The 27,241-nt window shown below is 39.9% G+C and overlaps 2 protein-coding genes across 8 annotated transcripts in view; both read right to left on the bottom strand.

Annotated features, from left to right (window-relative positions):
* Positions 1–1,708: 1,708 nt before the first annotated feature.
* LOC113021484 (chaperone Ric-8A) lies at positions 1,709–24,864 on the bottom strand. 4 transcript variants are annotated; one of them, XM_026166228.2, is made up of 14 exons: positions 24,501–24,754; positions 24,039–24,181; positions 23,165–23,212; positions 22,427–22,444; positions 21,140–21,229; positions 20,403–20,953; positions 19,920–20,055; positions 19,105–19,293; positions 17,052–17,146; positions 16,776–16,926; positions 10,023–10,118; positions 9,800–9,944; positions 5,688–5,958; positions 1,709–5,602 (listed from the first exon to the last, which is right to left on the bottom strand). In XM_026166228.2, exons 2-14 carry the CDS (start codon positions 24,126–24,128, stop codon positions 5,455–5,457), a joined length of 2,028 nt encoding a protein of 675 aa, XP_026022013.2. In that variant the 5' UTR covers positions 24,129–24,181; positions 24,501–24,754; the 3' UTR covers positions 1,709–5,454. The 4 variants fall into 4 exon arrangements, with proteins under 4 accessions (XP_026022013.2, XP_080156773.1, XP_080156772.1 ...); XM_080300647.1 differs by lacking the exons at positions 1,709–5,602; positions 5,688–5,958 and adding an exon at positions 6,327–7,936 and having other exon boundaries at positions 20,403–20,622; positions 20,746–20,953; positions 24,501–24,864; XM_080300646.1 differs by lacking the exons at positions 1,709–5,602; positions 5,688–5,958 and adding an exon at positions 6,327–7,936 and having other exon boundaries at positions 24,039–24,137; positions 24,501–24,862.
* Positions 24,865–25,219: 355 nt separating this feature from the next.
* Positions 25,220–27,241, bottom strand: part of prr12b (proline rich 12b) — a 70,698-nt gene continuing 68,676 nt past the window's right edge. For 2 of the 4 annotated variants that reach the window (XM_026166200.2, XM_080300643.1), the window contains 2 exons: positions 26,814–26,909; positions 25,220–26,298 (listed from right to left, as the gene is read on the bottom strand). In XM_026166200.2, coding sequence (XP_026021985.2) covers positions 26,164–26,298; positions 26,814–26,909 — 231 coding nt within the window. In that variant the 3' untranslated portion in view covers positions 25,220–26,163. The remainder of the gene's footprint in view (positions 26,299–26,813; positions 26,910–27,241) is intronic. The other 2 variants (XM_080300642.1, XR_013908740.1) reach the window with 2 other exon arrangements.

Here is a 27,241-nt window from a genome sequence, read left to right as displayed (position 1 = left end):
ATCAATACGGGACGTAATAAGACTATGGACAAGGATGGCAGCAGCATGGGGGGTAAGGAAGGGGCGGAGTTGGTGAATATTACGTAAATGGAAGTAAGCAGACCGTGTTATGTAATTAATGTGAGACTGGAATGAAAGAGTATTATCAAGTATGACACCCAAACTCTTAACCTGAGGGGAGGGAAGGGTGGGAGAACTTTCAATGTTAATGGAAAAGCTGTGGGATTTGGTTAAGATAGATGGTGAACCAACAAGTAAAACTTCAGTTTTATTACTGTTTAGTTTGAGGAAATTGGAGGAGAACCAGGATCTAATCTCCATAAGACAGTCCGAGAGGGAGGAAGGTGGGAGGGATGAATTGGGTTTAGAAAGAATGTAGAGCTGGGTGTCATCGGCATAACAGTGAAAATTTATATTATATTTTCGGAATATATGACCAAGAGGAAGCATATAAATAATGAATAAAAGAGGCCCCAATACTGAACCCTGGGGCACACCAGCAGAAACAGGAAAGAGAGCTGAAGAATGGGATTTAAGTTGGATAAACTGAGTGCGGTCTGAGAGATAGGAGGTAAACCAGGCAAGGGGGGTATGACTAATGCCAATGGAAGCTCACCGGTTCAGGAGAATATTGTGAGAAATGGTATCAAACGCCGCACTAAGATCAAGAAGGATGAGGATGGATAGGAGACCAGAATCAGCTGCCATCAGAAGGTCATTGGTAATCCTTAACAGAGCAGTTTCTGTGCTATGATTGGGGCAGAAACCAGATTGAAATTGTTCATAGAGATTATGGTCATTGAGATGTAAATGAAGCTGGGCGGCGACAACTTTTTCAAGAATTTTTGAAATAAAGGGGAGATTTGATATAGGGCGAAGATGATCAAAGTTATTGGGGTCTGCACCAGGCTTTTTGAGATTTGGGAAAACAGAAGCCTTTTTCGGTGCTTCAGGAACAATCCCAGTGTTCAGGGAGGAATGAATAATATTGGTTATGAGAGGAGCTAACGAGGGAAGACAGGCTTTAACTAACACAGTAGGGAGAGGGTCAAGTTGACAGGTGGATGACTTAGATTAAGTCATCCACCTGTCAGGTGAGTTATGTTTGTTTGGGCAGTCATTTGGTTTGTTAAGTTTGCAGTTCAGTTTTGTTTCCTTGACCTCTTTTATGAGCTCAAATTTATTAGTTTTGTAAATATAATTTTTGTAATAATTCCTGTGACGACTCCTGCTCTTGCAGGTCCATCACATATTTGAAGAAAAAGATTTTAAATTCAATATTAGATGTGTCAGCAGTGCAGCAGAATCACAAAACTATGGCCATTTGTTTATGTATTTATTATTATTTATTTTGTATTTCAGCAAAGTATTCAAAGGAAGAGGTTAACAAACAAATGTGGGGGAGTCAGGGAGATGAAAAAAGTGGACAGGAGTGTTGTAATGCTGGGTGTACAGCAAAGGAGAAGGCTTATAGTGAGTAATGAGCACTACAGATGCAATGTTTGTTTTGAGTAGTGGCAGTTATGGTAGATGAGTTTAAATTCCTGGTCTCCCATCCAAAGCAAGGGACTGTGCCCAAGAGTGGTGAAGGAGAGACGCAGGCATGCAGGGTTGAGTGGGTGGAGATGACATCAGGGGCATTCAGGACCTGCTACAATGTATGGTTTGGAGATTGTGACACTGACCAAAGGAGGTGCTGGAGGTGGAATAATAATAATAAATAATAAACTTTATTTATAAAGCACACTTAAAAACCCAGGGTATGCCAAGGTGCTTAACAAGTAAAATAGAGTATAGAAGAGCTGAAGATGTTAAAATTTTCGTTGAGAGTGATCAGGAGGACAAAATCAGTATATCAAATGGACAGCTCAGGTTGAGGGGTTTGGTGACAAAGTAAGAGAAGCAAAACTGAGATTGTCTGGATATGTTCAGAGGAGGGATAGTGGATATATTGGACAAAAGATTCATGCAGGAAGCAAAGAGAAAGCCTTCATAGGAGGTTAGGGATGTAGTGGATGTAGGAGGACAGGCAAAGGGTTTGTGTGACAGAAAAGTATGCTAGGGATCGGGTGGCATAAAGGGAGATGATCTACTGCGTCAACCCTGTGGAGCAGGGAAATTATTTTACTGCTATTGTTAAATAATTGTCATCATTACCATTGCATTAATAATATAATCTGGAGTTTATATTGCATTCAGGGGTTGAACAGTGTGTGTCTTTCAGAAAAGCTAAAAGTCACAGGCTGACAGGAAACAGGTTTGGAGAGTTTTGCAGAAGTGGAAGTTATTTTGAGCAGCAGGCTAAGACGAGGCTTTAACAATGTAACAGATAGCTTTAAGAAGGCCTTAAGCAGTTATGACTATTTTATACACAATGCATATCTGTGCTTATTAAAGAGTTGGAGCTCGGTCAATTAATTGGGGGTCGGAAGCTTTGTTCGGCGCGATGTTCGGACAATCTATTGTGCAAGTGACTTGGAGCCATAGAAGGAATTGCAATACATGCTTACAAAACACTTATATATCAGATCATTTTATATTAAGCTTTTAAGTAGAGGTTCTTGGTTAAAACATTTATTTAATAGAAGACATACACATAGTCTCAGTGAGCCTCTGGTCTAGTGAAAGCTCAGAAGTGCAACAGGTGAATTGAGAAAGAGCATTTGAGGACGAGACACAGACAGTTAAGAGGTGACACAAAGAGCATGTGAGGTCAACACATACACACACATTAGTCAGATTTATTTAGAGGAGAGATTAGTTATGTCTCGACAAGAAAGAGGAACAATTCACTTTAAGATAACGGAAAGTACCAGCCATGAAAATAGAAGATGATCTTCTAGGTGAAAAGTCATTCTGGTGTTGATCTGATCTATGTATAAAATGTATCTGTGACGCATGAAGGGGCGTCAGTAAATCAAACCCTGATGCTATAAAATATCTGTTCATGCTTTGATTAAGTTGAGGACTACTGGCTGTCTGCGTACAGAGTGTCTTCCCACACGTGTGTTCATTAAAATCATTGTTTGACCAAGAGCTTCTGGACCAAGAGTGGTTTGTACTCTCCTTCCTCAATTTTGAACCTTAACAACCCCTAAAGGGAATAGCCAAAAAAAGACGAAGAAAGAAAAAAGACATGACAGCATTGTATGTTTATACACTCGTCTTTGAGTACAGCTAATCTAAGATACTTCATGTGCCTTTTAGAATTCAAGCAATACTTCATCTGTTAGGATGCAAGCCTTCTATAAATGGATCAGATGCTGCAGTTCTGCATGTGTACTAACTGTAATGATTTCTACAGTATTATAGAATGATACAGAAAATGCTTTCATTTTATAAGCTTACATTACACAATTTCCACATTCAATAACACATATTGAAAAAACTATATTTTTACAAAGCTGCTAACAGGGTTACTATAAAATAGTAAAATACAAAGTAACATGGGAAACAAATTCAGCTCACTCGCCATCTAGTGACTGATACCCTTCACTTTATGGATTATCTCTCTTTAACAATGATCTTCAACACAGATATGTGCAGTGTTGGGGAGTGCTGGGGAGTAATGGAATACATGTACCGGCGTTACGTATTTAAAATACAAAATATGAGTAACTGTATTCCATTACAGTTACCGTTTAAAAGGTGATAATTAGAATGCAGTTCCTTTGTTGAAATAAATGGATTACATGGCAGTCTTTTCCTGTTTAATATGTTAGGCTATCCCCTCTCTAATTCTCCAACAAAACACACAATTAGAGGCTCTAATGTAAGTGTCCTGTTAATGTTGGTGGCCTCAGTTACACAATGGACCCGGAGCCAGCGCAATCACCAATTTACATTTAGAGAAGAAAGGGATGGGTGAAATCTGAGCGTGCAATGCAAACTTTGTTTGCCAGCAACCAATCTGCTCTCAGCGTCAAAAGACTCCAACCTAAAGAAATATCTGGAAGTAGGGCTGCCACGATTAGTCGACTAGTCACGATTATGTCGACTATCAAAATCGTCGACGACTGATTTAATAGTCGACGCGTCGTTTGAAGTTTTGTAAGATCACAAAAGACGCAGGAATAAGTAGTAGGATTTAAGAGTGTAATAACGGACAAACAGAAGATGGCAGCACTGCATGTACAAGGATGCCAGCTGCCGTTAAACCCCGAAGAAGAAGAAGCTGTGTCCCAGAATTCATAGCGCAGCCCAGCTCAGTTTCCAACAATGGCGGCAGCTAGTTAGTTTTAATATTACTCTTATTATTCGTTCTGGGTCACAAAATAAACGTTTAACATATTTCAGGCGAGAATGTAGCTGTGTAAACCTCAAATATCTGCTCAGTTTATCAAGACACCACGTATTTTCAAAAGCGCTCCGACGTTTTCGGAGACGCCTGTTACCCACTAGCTCGATAGCTAGCCGGGGGCTAGGCTAACTAGAGCCGCGAGAACACCGGACTCCCGGCTAATAGTTTTCAAACCCACCGCCAGCTTTCTCTCTCAGGTTAAACATGACATATGAGTCACTGAGATAACTTAAAATGTTATCGTTTGGCTTTTTTTAGTATTTTATTTGTTCCTGAGTAAATCGGTTTGGCTGAGACTAAAGTTATAGCAGACAGCTGATTATCAGAAGTGTGAGATGCTCGAGAATTTACTCCGGTGTCCTGTTATATTTTAGATAGCAAGGAGATTATTAAACTTCACCGAAACAATCTGCAAATTTCAATAAAATTTAATAAACTATCATCTTGTCTTTATTTTTAGTTTGCACATACCTTAAACACTTAAAGCTGTAAGCTAATGATAGTTATATAAGAGCAGATGCTGCTGGTGCAATAAGCTGTACGTTTTACGTCCAATGGATGATGATCTGATTGGTCGACTAATCGCAAAAATAATCGGTGACTAGTCGACTATCAAAATAATTGTTTGTGGCAACCCTATCTGGAAGTAAGTTGTTTTTTTTTAAAAAACTAACATTAGCCTACTGCAGCTAGCTTGTTTTAGTTCTGGTAGCTACCTGGATTATGTGTGATTTACTACTATTACTGAAGGCTACTCGTCACCAAGCTAACATTGTTAGCTGGCGTTAGCTGAGGTTAGTTCATAGACAGTTAGACTTGCTGGATAGCATTAACAACCTGCTAGCTGCAAATGTGCACTTCTGAATGCAGTCTATGAACTAACCCCAGCTAATGCCAGCTAGCAATGTTAGCGCGTTTGCGAGTAGCCTTCAGTAATAGTATATTTACGTAGTTGTAAAAAGCATGACAATATTATGTAATCCAAAGTACTTAGAATACATTACTCACACTGAGTAACTTAATAGAATACATTGCAAACAACATTTTGGGGCATGTATCCTGTAATCTGTAGTGGAGTACATTTCAAAAGTAACCTTCCCAACACTGGATATACGTGTGTTAGCATCTCTGCCTCGCTCTTTGTTTACATCATCCTATTCCATCTGACTGTCTTTGCCCCCCTCTGGCATGAGATTCAATTCTTCCTCTTCCTCTTCTTCCAGCGTGCAGTCACTCATTTGGCCCCAAAGTGGAGCCAGTCTGCCCTCTGCTGTCACACCCATTGGCTGAATGATTTGTTCACTGAGTAAGAAACAGCATATACATCATTATAAATGAAAGCTTCTCTTTAACCATACTGTGTGTTCTGCATTATTAACACACTCACCGTGACAGTCTGTTGATCATACTGATGAGGTGACGTGCCTCCTCTTCTTTCTCTTCGTCCGTCATGCCCTCCATTGGATCAGGCTGGTCTGCTTCTACCCGGCCAGTCACCAGGTTAATCTTGGCTTTGGCCTCTCGGTACTCTTCTGTGTCTGAGTCTGAGTCGCTGGAGTACTGGCTGTTACTAGAACTCATTCTACCATTAAGCAGTCCCCGAGCTGCCAACAGCCCTGCAGCATTGCCATATCCAGTATATTTGACAAATCGGCTGACTGTGAAGGGAACACAGAAGAAAGTGTTTCCATATGAAATAATTTCCTACTGTGCAGTGAGTGTTTCCATGTAAGTTTCTGAAATGTGTTTTATCTTTTGTCATATTTATTTATTTATTTTTAATTCACTTTCAATTCTAAAGTGTTCCCTTGTTTTGTGTGTTTGTGTTTGCATTCCTGGCTCCTTTCCAGCCTTGTTAGTATTTCTATTGGTTTTACCTGTGAGTGCCAACAATAAAGCTGCCCTTTGAGCTACTTCCTTTATATTCAGTCCTAAACCTGCCCGTCAGTATGCTTTAATAGGTGTTAATAGGTATTAACAGAAGAGTGGAAGTGATTGAAAAATTAAAGTTATTACAGTTTTCATGGTTTGTTTGTTTGTTTGTTTGTTTGTTTGTTTGTTTGTTTGTTTGTTTGGATCAGGATATCAGGGACAAGATTATAGATCTGCACAAGGCTGGAATCGGATACAAGACCATTAGCAAGAAGCTTGGTGAGGAGGTAACAACTGCTTGTGCAATTAAATGGAAATGGGAGAAATATTAAAGACCATCAATTACCCTCAGTCTGGTGCAAGAGCTTGCTCCATGAGAAAGTTGGTGGATTAGACCAAAAGTACAGGGTGGACCATTTATATGGATACACCGTAATAAAATGGGAATGGTTGGTGATATTAAAGTCCTGTTTGTGGCACATTAGTATATATGAGGGGCAAACTCCTCAAGATGGGTGGTGACCATGGTGGCCATTTAGAAGCCGGCCATCTTGGATACAACTTTTGTTTTTTCAATAGGAAGAGGGCCATGTGACACATCAAACTTATTGGTAATGTCACAAGAAAAACAATGGTGTGCTTGGTTTCAACGTAACTTTATTCTTTCATGAGTTATTTACAAGTTTCTGACCACTTATAAAATGTGTTCAATGTGCTGCCCATTGTGTTGGATTGTCAATGCAACCCTCTTCTCCCACTCTTCACACACTGATAGCAACACCGCAGGAGAAATGCCAGCACAGGCATCCAGTATCTGTAGTTTCAGGTGCTGCACATCTCGTATCTTCACACCATAGACAATTGCCTTCAGATGACCCCAAAGATAAAAGTCTAAGGGGGTCAGATTGGGAGACCTTGGGGGCGATTCAACTGGCCCACGACGACCAATCCACTTTCCAGGAAACTGTTCATCTAGGAATGCTCGGACCTGGCAACCATAATGTGGTGGTGCACCATCTTGCTGGAAAACCTCAGGGAACGCGCCAGCTTCAGTGCATAAAGAGGGAAACACATCATCATGTAGCAATTTCAAATATCCAGTGGCCTTGAGGTTTCCATTGATGAAGAATGGACCCACTATCGTTGTGCCCCATATACCACACCAAACCATCACTTTTGTTGTTCCCACAGTCTTGGAGGGATCCATCCAATGTGGGTTAGTGTCAGACCAACAGCGGTGGTTTTGTTTGTTAACTTCACCATTCACATAAAAGTTTGCCTCATCACTGAACAAAATCTTCTGCGTGAACTGAGGGTCCTGTTCCAATTTTTGTTTTGCCCATTCTGCAAACTCTGTGCGCCGATCTGGGTCATCCTCGCTGAGATGCTGCAGTAGCTGGAGTTTGTAAGGGTGCCATTTGTGAGTAGCTAATATCTGCCGAAGGGATGTTTGACTGATGCCACTCTCCAGTGACATGCAGCGAGTGCTACGCTGTGGGCTCTTGCTGAATGAAGCTAGGACAGACACTGATGTTTCTTCATTAGTGACAGTTTTCTTGCGTCCACATTTTGGCAAATCCAACACTGAACCAGTTTCACGAAACTTAGCAAGCAGTTTGCTGACTGTAGCATGGGAGATGGGTGGTCTCGTAGGGTGTCTTGCACTGAAATCTGCTGCAATGACCCGGTTACTGCATTCACCAGATATCAACACAATTTCGCGTTCAAGTTCCTCACGTGTTAACCTCTTCGACATGTCAATGGCTGTGAACAAAGAGAAACTTGTAAATAACTCATGAAAGAATAAAGTTACGTTGAAACCAAGCACACCATTGTTTTTCTTGTGACATTACCAATAAGTTTGATGTGTCACATGGCCCTCTTCCTATTGAAAAAACAAAAGTTGTATCCAAGATGGATGACTTCTAAATGGCCACCATGGTCACCACCCATCTCGAGGAAAATGGCCCACCCTGTACTTAAGAGGAGCACCAAGGTCTTAGAGAAGACCTCAAGAAGATGTGGAGGGTGAAGGTAACAGTGGTCCCAGTGGTAATCGGAGCACTTGGAGCTAGGTGAGCGGATCCAGCAGATCCCAGGAACAAGTTTGGAGATCTCTGTCCAGAAGAGCGCAGTCCTAGGAACAGCTAACCTACTGCACAGGACCCTCGGCCTCCCAGGCTTCTGGTAGAGGACACAAGCTTGAAGGATAGACTGCCCGCAGGGGCGAGACAGGAATTAAAGAAAGAAAATATATATATATCACAGTGATAGGCATCCAAGAACAGGTCTCCAGTAAAAAGAGTTAGACATAACCAGGCCCCAGATGTTCAGGTACTCCATGAGCATCTGGCAGCACAAATGACCCAGCTGCTAATGGATGAGACACCCAGAATGGCTAACTGAAGGCCACAGTTCTGTTACCCAAGGACCTCCAGAAGCGACCAGAAGGGACCAAATACCAATAGCCTGCCTCAGTACCACATGGAAGCTCCTGTCGGGCACCATAGAGGCTAAGATGAACAGGCACATGGCTCTCAATACATAAGCATGGCATAGAAAGGGATAGGCAGAAACACCAGAGGGGCCAAACATGAGCTGCTGGTAGACCGAGCAGTCGTCCTAGACTGCAGTACCAGACTGAAATGTGCACTGCCTGGACCGACTACAAGACAGCCTATGACTCAATGGCCCACACATGAATCCCCGCATTTCAACTTTATTTAGTTATTTATTTAATTTTGTACTTTTCCGAGTGTTTTGATATTATTAGGATGATTTAAGTTTAACGAGTTAGTTCTGAGTTCATTCTTGCCACGTCTCTGAGTTTGCCCGTCAGACAATCCAGCACATAACAGCAGGGTGCAAGAAGCTAGCAGGCAGGGCATACATGGAACGCCATAACCAAGTGGCCGGCATAGTGTACAGAAACATCTGTGCCGAATATGGCCTGGAAGTCCTGAGGACAAAAGGGTGGTGGAGAATGGTCGAGCTAAGATCCTGTTGGACTTCCAGAAACAGACAGAAAAAAATGGTGATGGCTAACCAACCGGACATAGTGGTGGAAGACAGAAGAAAATGGCCGTAGTGATCGATGTAGCGGTTCAGAATGACAGCAATATCAGGAAGAAGAAACACAAGAAGCTGGAGAAATACCAGGGGCTCTTTTTTTTTTTCCAGAGAAGACACTTTCACCTGCCAACCATTCCATACATAACTGCTTACATCTAATAGTATTGTCTGCTGTTATTGTACTGCTAATTTTAACATTTAACATGTTAACTGAGGCCTGTAAGATCTGAGATGTAGCTCCTCGGTTTTTCTGGAATTTCTCAAAGCTTGTCTGACCTTGGGGTAAATTGGATAGAATGTCAGCTCTTGGGAAGAATAATTCAATTCAATTCAATTTTATTTATATAGCGCCAAATCACAACAACAGTCGCCTCAAGGCGCTTTATATTGTACAGTAGATTGTACAATAAATAATAATAATAATAATCTGCTCTAAGATTACTGCTGATGTTTGTTCTTCTTGGCACTGTGTTAACTCGCACCTGACTGTATAGAGTCCTTTGAAAACTTGACTTTTCCCATCACTACAGTTAGTCTTGCAAACTGCAACTATACCATTTTCTTTGCAGAGCACAAACAGCAGTTCAGCAGCACAATCCTTCACATCTGTGTCAACATGGGTCATTAGGCGGACCAGCTGGCCTCTGAGGGAGCTGTCCTGCTCAGGTCTGATGGCAACATCCCTCAGTGGAGGTAGGATCTATTCCAAATGTTGAGGTTAGATAAAAAATTGCTGATACAGTTTCCATTTTGTACTTTTTTTTTCTTTTTTTTTTACCTTTTGCCGTATGTAGTGACGCGTCTCCCTGTGTACCCGAGAACTCTCAGTCAGTAGATTCAGTACAGGTGTTAGTTTCTCCTTCAGCTTTTGGCCCTGTGTACAATTAAACAGCTTACATATGTCACTAAAGATGAATAAAAACTGGGTAACACTATATAATAATATAGTGTTAATAGTGTGATAACACTATTAAGCAATAGTAAGGAATTAGTAAGTAGGGATGGGTATCAAAAACCGGTTCTTGTTGAGAACCGGTTCCCACTGTTTCAATTCCTTGGAATCGTTTGCCATTTTTGCAAACGATTCCCTTATCGATTCCAGTCGCCCCGAATGACGTCACCACGTTGCGGAGCGTCATTTACCTGGCAGGAAACATGGCGGCTCAAAAGTTTGGTTATACTTTACGAGAACGGATGACAACAGGGCAACTTGCAATACTTGCAAAGTAGATGTTTCATTTAAGGGAGGAAACACGACGAATATGCAAAAGCATTTGCTCACAAAACACGCGATGACCTGAAATGAATGTCGTGTTTTTAATTCCGCTCCGGACTCGTGAATCTCAACCCAGCAGCAGCGGTAACGTTTGCACGTCCTCTCCCGTTAATGCGGCAGGTAAATAATCAACAACAGTGCATATTATGTTAGCGCGATCTGCCTTATTACAAACCTGCCATCACTGTGCATTTAGGTGACCATGATGAGACAGAGTCTGGCTCAGATGCTGGCAGTTCTCGCTGCAGTCTACCGGTAGCGTCTCCTTTCAGGCCGGGATAGACGAATGTCACCGAGCAGTGACTCAGTTTGTGGTCAAAGGCTTGCACACATTTGTCACAGCAGATGATTTTCGGTAAGTGAATGCGTTTAATTGTAGGCAGGGACATTACTGGATATTCTTGTGTAATTGCTACAGAATCATTTATGTTATACTTTGTTATTGCTACAGAAGAATATTTATTTTATTATTTTACATTTACAATTTTTGTTTCCTGGGGACCCTGTGACACCCCACTGAAGAGCCGTAGGCTGGATCTCTTAAGATCTCCCTGTTGGGTTTGTAAGGCCATGTAACTCCAAAATTTCTATCTTGTTCAAAGAGAAGATATAAAACAAAGTTCTAAGCTAATCGACCTTAGTGTCCTCCTTTTTTAAAAAAAAGAATCGATAAGAGAATCGAAAAAGAATCGAATCGTTAAACAGAATCGAAACTGGAATCGGAATCATAAAAATCTTATCAATACCCATCCCTACTAGTAAGTGCTTATCATCACCTCATCATCATTACCTTTATTTATAAAGCACTTTTAAACAACCACAGCTGACACAAAGTGCTGTACAGTGAGAGCAACGACTGACTGACCCCCACATAGAGTGAGTTACAGTCGTCCAGGCAGGAAGAAATAAAAGCATGTATCACCGTTTCAAAGTGCTGCCTCGAAAGAAAGGATTTTACTCCTGCCATTTGCCTTAAATGATAAAAACTGGACTTTACCACTGCTCTGATTTGGTTGTCCAATTTAAAATCACTGTCCAACTTAAAACCAAGGTCGATAACAACAGGTTTAAAATAGACTTCCAGGGGTCCCAAATCAACAGAGGAGGACTCGCAGGAACCACTGGGTCCAAACACCAACACTTCTGTTTTCTTTTCATTTAAATTCATCCTTTATAAAGCATTAGTCCTTCTCAGTGTATCATTTATAAACAGATATAAATGTTTTTTCTTGATTAATAAGCTCATATATAACATGTTCATGTTCAAGTAAATAATTAACAGAGGCACATTTATATATATACAATGATTAATGACATGAGCTCATTGTTGTTCAGTGTGTTAATAGATGTTTTATAAATATTATCTATAAAAAAATATGTAGTTGTTAGGTTAGTATTTTGTGTGACCTCATGTAAAGTGAGGACTATTTTTGGCTTATTTTTAAATGAAAATGAAAGTACCTCAAGATTCAAACAAGTCTCAGCTGTCTTCACAACACAAAATGACACAGACAAAGCACAAAGAGATACAAATTATACAAATATATATTGCCAGATGCAAACGTGACCCACCTGAGGTTTGCAGAATACTGAAATGTAGAAAGGACCAGAGTCTGAATCAGTTTGTAAGAGGTGTTTAAGAGAGAAAGCTACACTGAGCTGGAGCCGCAGCAGTGAAACTTAAATATACTACAACTTGTTCATTTAAGCTAAAATAGGAATAAGGTTATTACAAATCAGTAGTGAAAATTTGACAGAGTTTCACAAACAGGTGTAAAAACCATAAACAAAGCGTTCATCTTATTAAACTGATAATGCAGGAAAATGTCTCTGGGATGTTTAAGAGTTCATTCCTGAGGTTCAACGTTCCTCTGGTTCGTGTTTTGTTAGCTAGTTTTAGTCAAGTCAGCGTCAGGTTCAGTTCCAAAGTGCTCCTGAATTAAGCAGAATAGTTAGGGTGTCTGAGCTCAGCTTAAATGAAAGAAGTAGTGGATGGTCTCTGTCTCGTTCTTCTCGGGGTAAGGATGTGATCAAGTTAAGAGGTGGTTCTCCATCATCAAGGAGAATTATCTGTGTCATGAGAATGTAATGGAAACTACTTTAATGACATTTGGACTTGTTTGTGAAGCTCTGTCAGTTACTCACTACTGATTTTGATAACTTTATTCATATTTTATTTTAAATGAATAAACTTCAGTATATTGAAGTTAAGCTACTTCTAGCTACGTCGCTTCAACTGCTTAGTGTATCTTTGTCACTTAAACCACTCTTAAAAACTCTGGTTCAGCTGTATTACCTCAGATTATAGTGGATTATGTTTGAATCTGCAAATAAATATTTGTTTATTCTTTATCTCTTCATTTTTCTGTTATGAAGATGAGCTGATACTTATTCAAGTCTTGAGTTACTTTTATTTTATTTATAAATGCTTTATAAGGCAAAAGCATTCCTCACTTTAGATGAGGTCACACCAAATATCTACCTAACAGCTACTAACTGTCTGAAGTAACTGTGAAGTACACTATAGAGATGTCCAAATTCATAGTTTCATGGTCCCCATGTCTCTCTGGCTGGCTCACGCTGGCTACGGGTTTTGTTGTTGTTTTTTATGCCTTTTCTCCTCCTCTCTGCCTGGGTGGAGCTCGTTACGGGCTCTCGTTCTTTGCCCACGCACCTGTGTGATTGTCTCCACCTGCTGCTGATCTGGCTGATTTCCCCAGCTGCTATTTAAGGCAGTGGCACAGAGCAGCTCACCGCTGGAACGTTGAACCTCCTGAGTTCGTGCTCTCGGCATTCTCAAAAGATTTCCCTGTGTGTATGTTGCTGTGTAACTAACAGTGAATTCTGTGTGTAGATATCCCCCTTCTGGACCAAATCACGGACCCTTCCTGGGTGTGGCGGCGTGAGTGGAGTTTTGGAGCGAGTGCGGCTGAAGAGGAGTGAGTGTGTGCGGAGGAGCTGTGGCGGTGACTGTGCAGAAGAGGAAACGTGTGTGTGGATTACCCCCTCTCTCCCCTGGAGCCCTGGTCCCCCCTCCCAGCTCACTGTGTATGTGTATATATATATATATATATATATATATATATATATATATATATATATATATATATATATATATATATATATATATATATATATATGGTAGGCCGGAAATGTGAAATTAGACGGTCTAGCCTTCAGATCTGCGTCACCAGCTGTCTCGTTGGAGTTTAATAAACTCGGACGTCTGCTCCTTGCTATCTAAAATATAACAGGACACTGGAGTAAACTCTCGACCATTTCACACTTCTGTTTAATCAGTTTTCTGTTTGACGTTTATTCAGCTGTGTGAAAACTACAACTTTAATCTCAGCCAAACTGATTTACTCAGGAACAAATAAAACACTGAAAAAAGCCAAACAACAACATTTTTAAGTTATCTGAGTGACTTACAGCGGCTTGCAAAAGTATTTTGCCCCCTTGAACTTTCCCACATTTTATCACATTACAGCCACAAACATGAATCAATGTTATTGGAATTCCAGGTGAAAGACCAACACAAAGTGGTGCACACGTGAGAAGTGGAACAAAAATCAGACATGATTCCAAACATTTTTACAAATAAATAACTGCAAAGTGGGGTGTGCGTAATTATTCAGCCCCCTGAGTCAATACTTTGTAGAACCACCTTTTGCTGCAGTTCCAGCTGCCAGACTTTTAGGGTCTGTCTCTACCAGCTTTGCACATCTACAGACTGAAATCTTTGCCCATTCTTCTTTGCAAAACAGCTCCAGCTCAGTCAGATTAGATGGGCAGCGTTTGTGAACAGCAGTTTTCAGATCTTGCCACAGATTCTGGATTGGATTCAGATCTGGACTTTGACTGGGCCGTTCTAACACATGGATATGTTTTGTTTTAAACCATCCCATTGTTGCCCTGGCTTTATGTTTAGGGTCGTCGTCCTGCTGGAAGGTGAACCTCCGCCTCAGTCTCAAGTCTTTTGCAGACTCCAAGAGGTTTTCTTCCAAGACTGCTCTGTATTTGGCTCCATCCATCTTCCCATCAACTCTGACCAGCTTCCCTGTCCCTGCTGAACAGAAGCCCCCCCCCAGAGCATGATGCTGCCACCACCACATTTGACAGTGGGGATGGTGTGTTCAGAGTGATATGCAGTGTTAGTTTTCCGCCACACATAGCGTTTTGCATTTTGGCCAAAAAGTTCCATTTTGGTCTCGTCTGACCAGAGCAGCTTCTTCCACATGTTTGCTGTGTCCCCCACATGGCTTGTGGCAAACTGCAAACGGGACTTCTTATGGTTTTCTGTTAACAATGGCTTTCTTCTTGCCACTCTTCCATTAAGGCCAACTTTGTGCAGTGCACGACTAATAGTTGTCCTATGGACAGATTCCCCCACCTGAGCTGTAGATCTCTGCAGCTCGTCCAGAGTCACCATGGGCCTCTTGGCTGCATTTCTGATCAGCGCTCTCCTTGTTCGGCCTGAGTTTAGGTGGACGGCCTTGTCTTGGTAGGTTTACAGTTGTGCCATACTCCTTCCATTTCTGAATGATGGCTTGAACAGTGCTCCCTGGGATGTTCAAGGCTTGGGAAATCTTTTTGTAGCCTAAGCCTGCTTTAAATGTCTCAATAACTTTATCCCTGACCTGTCTGCTTTGTTCTTTGGACTTCATGGTGTTGTTGCTCCCAATATTCTCTTAGACAACCTCTGAGGCGTCACAGAGCAGCTGTATTTGTACTGACATTAGATCACACACAGGTGCACTCTGTTTAGTCATTAGCACTCATCAGGCAACGTCTATGTGCAACTGACTGCACTCAGACCAAAGGGGGCTGAATAATTACACACATCCCACTTTGCAGCTATTTATTTGTAAAAAATGTTTGGAGTCATGTCTGATTTTCGTTCCACTTCTCACGTGTGCACCACTTTGTGTTGGTCTTTCATGTGGAATTCCAATAAAAGTGATTCATGTTTGTGGCTGTAATGTGACAAAATGTGGGAAAGTTCAAGGGGGCAAAATACTTTTGCAAGTCACTGTAAATATCATTTTTAACCTGAGTAGCGAAAGACCAGGGGGGCTTTTAAAACGATGTGCAGGGAGTTCGCTGTTCTCACCCCAGCTAGCTATCGAGCTGGTGGGTAACAGACGTCTCCGAAAATGTGGGAGCACTTTTGCAAATATGTGATATCTTGATAAACCGAGCAGATATTTGAAGTTTACACGGCTGCTTTCTCACCTGAAAATATCTTTAAAGTTTATTTTGTGACCCAGAAAGATTAATAACAGTAATATTAAAACTTAGTAGTGGCCTCCATTGTTGGAAACCGGAATTGGCTGGGCCACGCTATGAATTCTGGGATATGGTGGGACACGAAGGACACACCCGACCCATCCTTCAAATTCGGGGAATAGGAGGGCACATTAGTCGGCTGCATTCGGAGGAGTCTACGAATTTTGGACAGCCTTCGTCGTGTCGCTGTGACATGCGGCCTCAGGAGGATGCGGCCCATGAATTTGGACACCCACTATGAAAGGAGTATTTATAAAACTCAAAAGCACTGAGGTCATATCTTAGTCATTCTATATATATATATTTGCATTTAAATACTTTAATTATTTACTTAGACTTTATAAATGATGGCATTAACATGTTATATGTTAATGCCATCATCGCTTACTTTATTTGGTAAAGTAAGAGATCCAATTTGGATCGGTTAGTTACTTTTTATTATCTATTAAATAAATAAGCAATATAATCTGTCAATAACCACTGTAACCATAACCATGCTATAGGGATGACATCATTCTGATGAAATAATGAAAATCCTTCACTGTCAAGCTGTTGTAGGCAAACAAAAGATTCCTTGCAGGTGTAATACAAGGAGATAAAGCTTCTGCTTTTCAGAATCATTTTATTTTAAAGTCAGTGAAGTAGATATTTTGTGTATCACGAAAAATACCTACTTTGCATAATGGTTCAACCATTCTGTATTTAGGTTTTAGTAGATGATAAGAATTCTGGTAAGCCATCGTTTCTATAATCCTCGGTTATAGAAAAGAAGGCTTTCCTGGTATGGTTTAGTTAAGGTTTAATTATTTGTTACTTCAGGAAATCTTAAAGTTGATCCTGATTTTTCATTTTCATCTGTAAAGCTCATCAGACAAAACATACCAGCACTGATATCCGTATCAGTCATGTTGTCAAACTAACCTATGCAGTCACAACATGTGTTTCCTTCACCACATATTCACTTGCCCTGTTTAGCCGTCGGTTCATAAAGAGCAACAATTTGTGGACACAGTCCATGTTGACCCCTTCGCACTTATGGGATGCTTGGTCCACCTGGACAGACACCAGGACATCCAGACATGTCAGTGGCAATGCTGACAGGACATTCACCGTGTGCCTGTGGACAGAAGTCATAACACTTTTTAGATCAACTGTAAGAATGTCATCTAGGTTATCAATAATCACTCCAGTATCTATTATTTTAGCCAAAACCATCTAAAGCTTCAGAAATACTAGTCTGACCCTTGGAGTTCTTCTAATGTGTCTTCTCCTTCACATGACAGGAGCAGGCAATGGCGCAGCACAGCCACTAGGTGTCGATACAGGGCAGCATCTTCCTAAAACAGTTAAACATGTATAAGATGCAAAGTTTATAACAACTGGGCATTGGTCACACCTCCTCCTCTCTGAACCTGAAGCATGTGCATCATTTTTTCTGTGTGCTAATCTAATGTTTTTTAATTGGAAAAAAAAATGTTTCCTGCAATGAATTTGTTAATATACTTTTATCATATCTTCCTTTTCCACTGGATTTACAGATAATATAGGACTGAAAATATTTATTTTGTTTTGTTTTTAGCAGGATTTATGTTTTTTCTGATTTTCCCTTCTGATGACTAAACCAGGGGTAACAGACCTAGAGCAGCAAGGCTTACTGCTAAATGGCACAGATGTCAAAATGCCCAAAGTTACAGTGAGATCGTTTGGGGAACATTCTCAAATTTACTTTCACATTTGCTCTTAATATTTATATACTTTATTTATTTCAGACAGGTTTAGTCTATGTGATAAACAAGAAGAAAAATGTATATTGAATTTGTAAAGGCCAACAGTTTCAAAGGGAACCATAGAGGCAGAGTAGCAACACCTTTGTATTTTCTGTTTGTCAGATATAGACGGCTTAAACAGAGTTTACTTGCCATAGTTAACACACTGTATGCTTTTGTTGCCTCTGCAAGAACTTTGAATAAACAACCCTGATAATGTGAAAGTGGCATCATCAGGCTTCAGCGTAGGACAAGAAATTTCTATCTAAAGCCTGTTATAAGTTTTTTCGATGGCTGAAGCACAAATCACACAGCAGAAACGTAATTCTCACCACTCTAAATGCAGTTCTCAAATCAATAACACATTTCCACACACACTTCACTACCAAAGACATTTTCACTGTGTTGATGCACCTCTCACTTAAATCTCACAACACATTAAAACTGCAGTGTGAGATATGTAACTGAAGCCATACTGGCTTAACAAGGTCGGCGTCAGGTGTTGAAGGACCAGAACACTCTGACTATATTCTCAGATTGTGCATATTTCTCTGTTTCCTGATCCATATAGTTTCACAAGCATCAATTTTGTAAAGTTTTAAATAAATCCTTCACATTTCTTTTTTTCTGAACAATTTTTAACCCACATTAGCACTATTTTCAAAGTCAGTGAGGCTTTAATAAAAGGAAAAAGCAACTCAGTATCAACGTCCTGAAATGGTGGTAAAAAGTTTTACACAAGGTTGAAATGATTGACTGACTTTACACATTTTGACATATGTGAAAAAGATCTTGATTTTTTTGGTTGTCTTTGCACAGATGAGTCTGCATTAGGAAAAATGCCTGAACTGTTGTAAAATTTGTATAAAGAGTGGTGAGAATTACATTCCTGCTGAGGACAAATCGATCAAGAACAACTGCAAAGAGTAGATGTGTAATACTCCGGAAATATATATAAATAAGCTCAATGAAAGATTACTGAATACATTACAGGAAGGCAGAGTTGAGGCAGAGTTGACAGACTGAGGAACAAGGCTGGAGATTTGGGGCGTGTCCTGCCTGGGCTCAACTTATGTTGAACTGCTGATCAGTTAAATATGATTCAGTTCCAGCCTGTTGCCTTGGTCTACCTCCCTGACCAAACTGAAGCTCTGCTACTGGACGTTCAAAGCTTATTTATCAGTGACGGCAAAAGAAAAGGATACAACACGTGCCCCTGCCCAACTTATTTTTTTGGCATGGCTTTCAATTAAAGCTTTGAGTGATTTGCAAATCAACTAACAGCAACGTAAATGGCAGCAATAATAATGTATTACACATTTTTTAAAATCCCATTAAGAGACAAAACCTAGACATTGGTCACCTCTGAAAAAAAATATAGGATTATCTTAAAGTGGACACGGTATTGTAAACAAAATAATTTAGTGATAATACCTGAACAAACATTCAGATGTTAGCAATATGATGTTAGTTTCTTTGATTTAGTTATTAAGCTCCAGCTAAATTGGAGGAATCCCCCAGCTAATCACCTCATCAGGCTCCTGCCTGTGGAACATGTGAGTGATGTTGAAGAGTGTCTTGAGGATCTCAATGACCTTCTGGGACACCTCCATGGAAATGGGAGGTTGTTTACTGTCGGTAAGCACCTCATATTCCACACCCCAGCTCACAGCCAGGCACTGCTCCAAGGCTTTGGTCAGCAGTGACACTCCCCGCTCCTGACAAGAACAAACAAACCACTGAGCTTTAAGGCAGATGTGAAGCACGGTTCTTTGACACTCTTGATTTCAGGAGACCAGAAAACATGCATGTTTGTCCTGATCAGCATATAAGGCCTACAAGGGCTTGGAGGTGGTGTGACTGTCTGTTTGTCTAATAGGCTTTGTAGGTTTAGTTATGATGAAGAAATACTTAATCAAATCTTAATTTTATTATTCCTAAGATTTTAATGTGACAACAATCTACAGTCAGCTGACATCCACTGCTCTGTCACTCTATTGTGAAATGATTTCTAAATAAAATGCTAAAGTTTTGGTCCACTTTCAGTATAACTGGAATATTAAATGGCTCCTGTAAATAACAGTATCATATCTAACAATGTCAAAGGACATTTTGAGAGACTTCATGTGTTTGAAGCAATCATGGTCACTTTAGATTGTCCAACATGAAAAGCCTGTCACAGATGTCCTTTGTCAACTCATAGCTTGTTGCTCATAAATGAATACCATACACACCCAGGATAAAGAAAGTGTGACTGCATTTAGTTTCTCAAGATCACCTTTTTTATTGCTAGAAAGCAATGATACCATGTAATTCCATCCTTGATAGGTTAGAAATCATTTACCTGTTGCAGCTGCAGCCTGAGTTCAGGTCTCAGGGCTGTGAGTAAGAAGAGTAGCCTCAGCTTGTAAAAGTGGCAGCTGAGTGGCACTTTACTCCAGATCTCCTCCTTCAGACTCTCCCACAAACCTTGCAATAGCCTTTCATGAATATAGGAATCACATTTTCAGGCAAGCAGTTGAGCTGATTAGCGTCACATCCTTGTATATAAAGAATAAACAGTATTTGAATATAACTAGAAAAAATAGTTGCAAAGATTGTAAATGATTTAGGAGAAAATAAGTGACAGCCAAGAATGGTTTTCATATGAGTATTTTGACATTGCATCCTGTAAGATGTCTCAAATGTATCATTCTGATGTTTTTGTTTGCCTTCATTTGACATTTTTATTGAGACTTTATTGCCAATCGTTTTCTTAGCAGAGAATGAAACTTGTAGCTTGGAAGGCAACTTTACGACCAAGTCGACACATTTTTAAAAATGTCACCTTAGTGCACTGGCTCTCTCCTGTGCCCGGGGGCTGTTGTAGATGACATTACACAAGACTTTCAAGGCTTCCTTCCTGCACACCTCTCCATCCTCCTCTTGTTCCTCACTGTTATCTTGTTGGGTGTCTTTTTTGCCACGGGAGAGCGCCACATGCACTCCATCATGTTTCTGCTGATAGCAGTGATTCACTGAACCACGTGTGGCTGGAGAGACAGCTCCTTCAGCAAGAACAGAAAATGAAACCACAAAGCACCCAGACGGGGCAGTGCCGGCTTCTGCACCCTGCTCACAACTACTCACAGCTCTAATATGGGTTGTGCTGCATGATCTGCCCACGTCACCTTCAGCTTCCTGATTTTCTTGCTGTAGGCATGTCTGTGGTATGGCGATGCCTCCCATGTGTGCTAATGTGAGAAGGGCACTATCAGTGACCATGTGCCCCAGGGCCCTACGGTCACGGGACAGGATACGCAGTGTATGCAGGCAAACCCGTAAAACTGCCGGCTGTAGCTGACTACCAATGAAGCACAACAGGGCTGCAGACAGATCCTGAAAAAGTAGTCGGGGGGGGAGATGTTACAGTGAAGAAGGTTTAGAATGATGAACTGCAAGGAGAAAAGACAAAGAATGCAAAATGTGCAAATACAGGGATGAGTGTGGCAGACTTGTGTTAGCATACACAGGGACATGTAGCCATAAGAGTAGACACACAGGGGTATATAATCACTGGCCTACCTGCCGGAGCAGAAGCTCTGCATTCTCATCATCTGAGTCAATGTCAGAGTCGGAAGCAGGAGCACAGTCCCTGAATTTTTTCTTCCTGAACTAATTACCCAAGAGAGAGAGAGATAACACGAATCACTGCAAAGTCTGTTTAATGCAACACAAGAAGCTCAGCGTGTTTATAGTTTGAACATTCATTCAGGCTTCATCTGAGATTCACTGCTGAGGGAGCAGTGCTGACTGAGTGATGATTATGACATGGCTGCATGATAATAAAGACAAGTACACATGACCACTTTTTTAGTCATGCTGTATTTGGATATTTACATCCTCTTCACTTTATATCCTGCAGCACTTGCACTACAGTACTACACTAAAGTTATAATACCAAAAAGCACTGAAGTACTTAAGACAAATACCACATCCTTTTATTGTGGTAGTTGTATGTAAGTTTAGTGGTTTCACTGAAAACTACAAGATCATTTAAGCAAATATCTCGATGACATTAATTCGCAGCGTACAGAGAGTGTAGAGGAAAAAGAATAGTTTGTGTAGCTCTAGCATGTCTGCACAGTGAAGGTCAGCGCTGCTAATGCTTAGTCATGAGGTGTTCAAGCAGCTTTGAGAACATGCTGCTCTAAATATAATTAGCAATCGCTTTTGGAACTCACATGCACACACTGGTATTATTTTGGATTACTGTTATACTGAGTCAGCACTCGCTCACTCACTCTCTCTGTCTCTCTATCTAATTATAATTAACTTTAAAGGTGCTTTATTCGCATGGGAGTTCCTAAAAACAATATTGTCAAAACGTCAAAATATAATTTTTTAAATAAATGTTAAAGGTATGTTGATATATACTCGTGTGGTAGTAGTATACTAGTGATGTATAATACAGTGCTGTTCTAAGCTTGATCGGGTGTGTTTGAAAGGAGCCAGTTAGTGTCGGCACCAGCTGATATACAGGACGCCTTTGGGGGAAAGCAAGGAGGCTGGATTTAAGGTGATTTTAAAAAATGAAGTGCTTTCTTTTGAACTATCATTATCAGTGGGTATATGCCTGGTTGGTGGTTTGCACTGTGCATACTGCATGTAGAGGGAACCCCATGATCGGCTACCATACAGTGCAATGGCCAATATATTTTAATTGGAATTTGGAAGTCAGAAACTCCTTGTATCTAGATAAAGAAATCAGTTTGTTTGCGTCCAGTTTTAAGATCACACCAACATGCATATCCTATCAATTTTCTATCTAGTGTACATGTTTGCTAATTAAAAAAAATCAATGCCCCAAACCTCTTCCAGTTGTTGCTGCTGCAGCCAGATAGTCCATGAACAGTGACAGAAATACATGTAAAAAGTAGAATTGATATTTAAGCATTAGAAACAGATGAAGACTGAGGTGGAGGAGGACAGCAGAATCAGCACAGATGAGCTGGAAAGAAATTCATTTGAGATGGGACTGTTAATCATTCAGGTTCAAATTTTACCTTTATTAACTGCAGTTCATAAAAATTGAGGGCTGCTAAAACGTGAGGATGAAAAACAAAATGAAAATAATAAAGAGGAACTTTGTCAAAGGGTACACAACAGACCAGAATTCCCAGCAGTTAATAGTCTGGTTTTTTGCCCTTTTCTTGTTTTTTAGTTTGGCAGCAGAACCCCTCACAGAAGCAGCAAGAGAAATTCAAGCAAACTGAAAATCAGCAGAAATAATCCAAGAAGACTTTTTTTGTCTATTCCAGATCATCTAACGTATTCCCGAGCCTCTGTTTGTTGGTGGGTTGGGATAATCACTGAGCACTTGGAAAACCATGTGCTATGAAGATAGGAAAACTTTTCTAAAAACAAATAGCAAAGAATCAGAATACTCCAGTGACTGCTATAAGCATGCTTTATAATATACATTTAGAGATCACGCTAAGAGTCAAAACACAACTGACAGGGTGCTGACATGAGAGTGGCTGAAGGCTATGGCAAAGGAAATATAGACAAAAAGAATGAAACTACTGGAGAGAAGCACACAGAGCTGACCTTTTGCCTCTCCTGTGCCTCAGTGTTGAAAAAGAAGCACTCTGCATACTGTGGAGAAATGAAAGAACACAAGCAGTTAGGAAAACGGAGAAAAGCCAGATCACAGATTTGCACTGACAAAGTGTCCTAGAATATAGGAACATCAGTCAAACTGCGATTTGATAATGGCAGTGCCAGTTTAATTTCAGAAAAACAATATTTTAAGGATACTCGTTTTTCATATCATTTCTTATTCATTCATATTCATTTTTTTCTTTCTTTTTTCAGAGAATAGCAGGTTCACAACATAGATATATATATAGATAATACATATTTTTAATAATGACATACACTCTTAAAAGAGCAACTGGAAAAACTGTTTTTTGTCAAAGGTTGAATGATTGAACCAGAATTCCTTCAGCAATGCAGCATCATACAGGTGGATCCTGCTGGAGGCAGAGCAAAAATAGGGACTAAGGTGTTGGCTCTGGCTCAAAGACCGGAGCTGGCGAGGCCACTCAGACCAACACGGGCACCATGACAGGAACTAGAGGGGTCAGCTCTGGTTCTGGACTAGCCAGGCCAAGAAAACTAGCTGCTGTGACAATCAACACTGACTCAGTCTCTGGGAAAACCGCTAGAAGCCACCAGATTCTAAATTTGTGCAACGTCCAATTTATAATGCTAATTAATTGTGTCTAATATATTAATGCAAAGTCACTTTTAAATAAGAAGAAACCTGATTTTTTTGCTGAAGTGCTGTAATGATTATATGATGATAAGTAATATTTAAAATTTTTAGCTTACAGTGTCGAAGGTACAGAAAAACTGTTTCCATTGTTGCATAAATAAATACTTCTATAGCAACACAGTAATTGTAACAGAGAATAGTGACCTGTGTGTTGTAGCTGTTGAGCAGAAGCTGCACGCTGTCCTGGTCTCTGCGGACGATGCTCTCAATAATTCTCTCTATGTCTGGAACCATGCTTCAAGCCTCAGCACAAAACAGGATGAAATCAAAGCCAAATGCAAACACAACTAAAAGACGATCAGACAGGACAGAAATTTATCACCAAAAATAAGTTTCAAATAAAAAGTTTTAACTAAGTATTTTAATGAACTTTGATAATGAACTAACTTCATTCAAATATGATCTGAGATAAAGTACAATCATTAAAGCACATGTCAAATTTGACAGAACAATATCTAATAAAAAATTCAGTGCTTGTATAAATACATTTGCACGATAACCATATACTGGATTTTTTTTGTTGTTGTTGTTGTATCTATGAAGTGCTGAACAACACTGAAGTTTCCTCTGAGTTTTACAACAGTAACCCAGACATCTTTCACTCACCTGCTGGTGTAATAAAGAGAAGGACACACAACCACTGGCAGCTTCTTATCACCGAAGAAACCTTTGAAGCAGCTAATCTTCTTTCTCTTCTCTCTGTCCTAGCCCCACCCCTAATTTCTATAAGCTTTGGATTTACAGCACTACAACCACACAGCACACTGATGAACTGTGTCATTCTCTCTCTACTGCACACTTACACCCCACAGTTCGGTCTTCCCATGAGTGCTTGATTCGGTCGGTGTTCCCAAAAAGGTTTGCCATATCCTTTTCTCTCACTGACCTGGAGCTTTGTCAGTATTCATTTGCATATTGTGGACTGCTTAGGTTTAATGTCCTTGTGTATCATGTTTAGAGAAACAGATTACAAAATAATCCTTACTAGGACTCTATGCTGAATTGGATTTGCATCACACGATTCCTGCTTGAGATACAAAGTTCCTGAGAGGAAGATAAATAAACTGTACTCCACCCCATGCTTTCGAATGTCTGATGGATGAACTATTGTTAGAGCTCTCAACAAAGAGTAAGGCTAAATTACAGAAAAAGAAGGAACACTGCTGCCTTGTACAGCACAACTGAACAGTTGTTTTAAAGTGATGCTATCTACAGTAAACTTAAATACATCAATTCAAACGTTTAGGCAGTGCCTTTGCATTAGCTAAAATCCACTTAGCTATGATGCAAACATTCTTGAAAAGACTTCAGCTCAAGGCTATTGATTCATTGGGGCATTTGTTATTTTCAGAGTTTTAATGCAGTATGTCCAATACAGCAATTGCATGTACTGAAGAGCCACTGGAAACTAGAGGATGAAGTAGCTGTACAATATTTACAAATCAGACTCTGCAAGAATATCCTCAGAGAGTTCAACTTATAGGAAAACTCAGCAGCAAACAGAAAAAAAATATGACATTAAATACTGATATTAAGGGTTTATCATCATTTTAACTCATACTTCCTTTAAGAAAGCAGTACTTCATTCTTTTTGTATTCTTCTTCATTAAGGGAATTAATCCCAATCATTCATTATCTCCTGAAGAACAAACAGAAACATCATGATTTGGTTTTAAATATATTATCGTCCTGCTTTTTTCTGATGCAGATAGAAAGAAAAGACATTCACACTGTCTTTTTAAACCTCACTTTCATCTCACTAAACCATTCGTTTTAGCTTAGCTTTGCATACGGGCCATTTGGTTTTACACCTATAAAACATTTTTCAAAAATGTGAACTGCAAACAATTCCATCTGAGAAAAGTACATTTAAAAAATGGATTTGTGTAAATTATACAAACCACATTAAATACATATTTTACTTACATACTTACATAAAAGACAGCTTGCACATATATATCCATGCTGTGTAAGTCCTGACAAAAGTCAGCTTTGTAGTTCTAATCAAATAATCTTTCATTGACTTTTGGGGAAATCCATTGCTTTCCAATAGTTCACTAGCCTTCATAAATTGGTACAATAGTTGGACACAGCAATAAAGCAAATACTTACAATGGTAACCTTCCCTTTAAAAAAAAATAGGGGCCACTCTCGTTGCATTTCTGGCGTCCAGTTTCTGATTGCTTTGTTTCACACATTCTGAACACCTCCACCTACTTAATGCTGCAGGTGGATGTTTGTTTTTGGAGGCAGAGGTTGTGATCGTCCTTTAGGTCTTTGCACTAAGAGTAAGCAGTTCCATGAAAGAACTGAAGAGGCTCTCAAGCCAGCCTTGGTTCGCCATACACTGCTGCACCACCTCCTCCTGGCCAGGGTCCTCCGCTGCCTGCTCTATATTGTCTGTCTAGTCAGAAAACAACAGTTATGTTACAGTATCATGGCTAATGATAATGTCTATACAGTGTGTGTGTTCACACTTATACATCAGTGTTGTCACTCTGTAGTTCCAAAGAAGCTACAAAGGACTGGGGAGCTTTTAAATTTATGCGGTTAGTAAGTAAGTCAAATTTATTTATATAGCACTTTTCACAGATAAAGATCACAAAGTGCTCAACAGTCAAATCAGAAATACAAATAATAATATAACACAATGATCAAATTAAATAAACGTTTGTTTGTATAGAAATGTCTTCAGCTGCTTTTTAAGAGTCAACGGAGTCTGGACAGTGTAAAGACAATGGAAGAGAGCTCCACAGGCTTGGTGCCTGAAAGCCCCGATCCCCATGTGCACGTGGGACCAACAGGAACTTCAGTAACTTTGTTAAACCAGCCATATAGGTGGTTTATGTTATATCATTTATTGTATCCCTAATATAATACACACTGGGTATTATAGCAAAAGTGCAGCAAAATCCTTACCTCCTTCTTGCAATGCAGGAAGGTGTGATATTTGTAGTGGTGAAGAGAATGATACAGACTGTATATCCGGCAAATGTCAATCGAAAGTTTCATATCCTGAAAATGGTGATAGAAAAAGAATTGAGTTTCTTTCTACTAAAGTCTTTCATCTTAGTAATTACAGTATTATTTGAAAAAGTACAACTAATGATCAAAGCAACACAAGATTATTATTAGATATTATTATTAGACTCAATTGGCTTCTCTCAAAATGTAAAAGAACCCACCCACCACTTTAATCACACTCTAGATCTTGTTTTAACATATGGCATAGAAACTGAACATTTAACAGTGTTTCCTGAAAACCCTCTCCTGTCTGATCATTTCCTGATAACATTTACATTTACAATAATTGATTACACAGCGGTGGAGAGTAGACTTTATCACAG

This window comes from Astatotilapia calliptera, chromosome 4, assembly GCF_964374335.1.
Source record: "Astatotilapia calliptera chromosome 4, fAstCal68.1, whole genome shotgun sequence".
Classification (NCBI taxonomy): domain Eukaryota; kingdom Metazoa; phylum Chordata; class Actinopteri; order Cichliformes; family Cichlidae; genus Astatotilapia; species Astatotilapia calliptera.
The sequence above is the reverse complement of the archived record's forward strand: the minus strand, read 5'-3'. Positions and strand labels throughout refer to the sequence as shown.

Excerpts from the sequence above, each read along its gene's own strand:
- LOC113021484 (XM_080300646.1), bottom strand. The coding sequence starts at position 24,128 with ATGGTTCCAGACATAGAGAGAATTATTGAGAGCATCGTCCGCAGAGAC. Across the intron at positions 20,954-21,139 it reads CAGAGCTTCTGCTCCGGCAG|GATCTGTCTGCAGCCCTGTT; the intron begins GTAGGCCAGTGA and ends CTACTTTTTCAG. Across the intron at positions 20,056-20,402 it reads GAGAGAGCCAGTGCACTAAG|GCTATTGCAAGGTTTGTGGG; the intron begins GTGACATTTTTA and ends TATTCATGAAAG.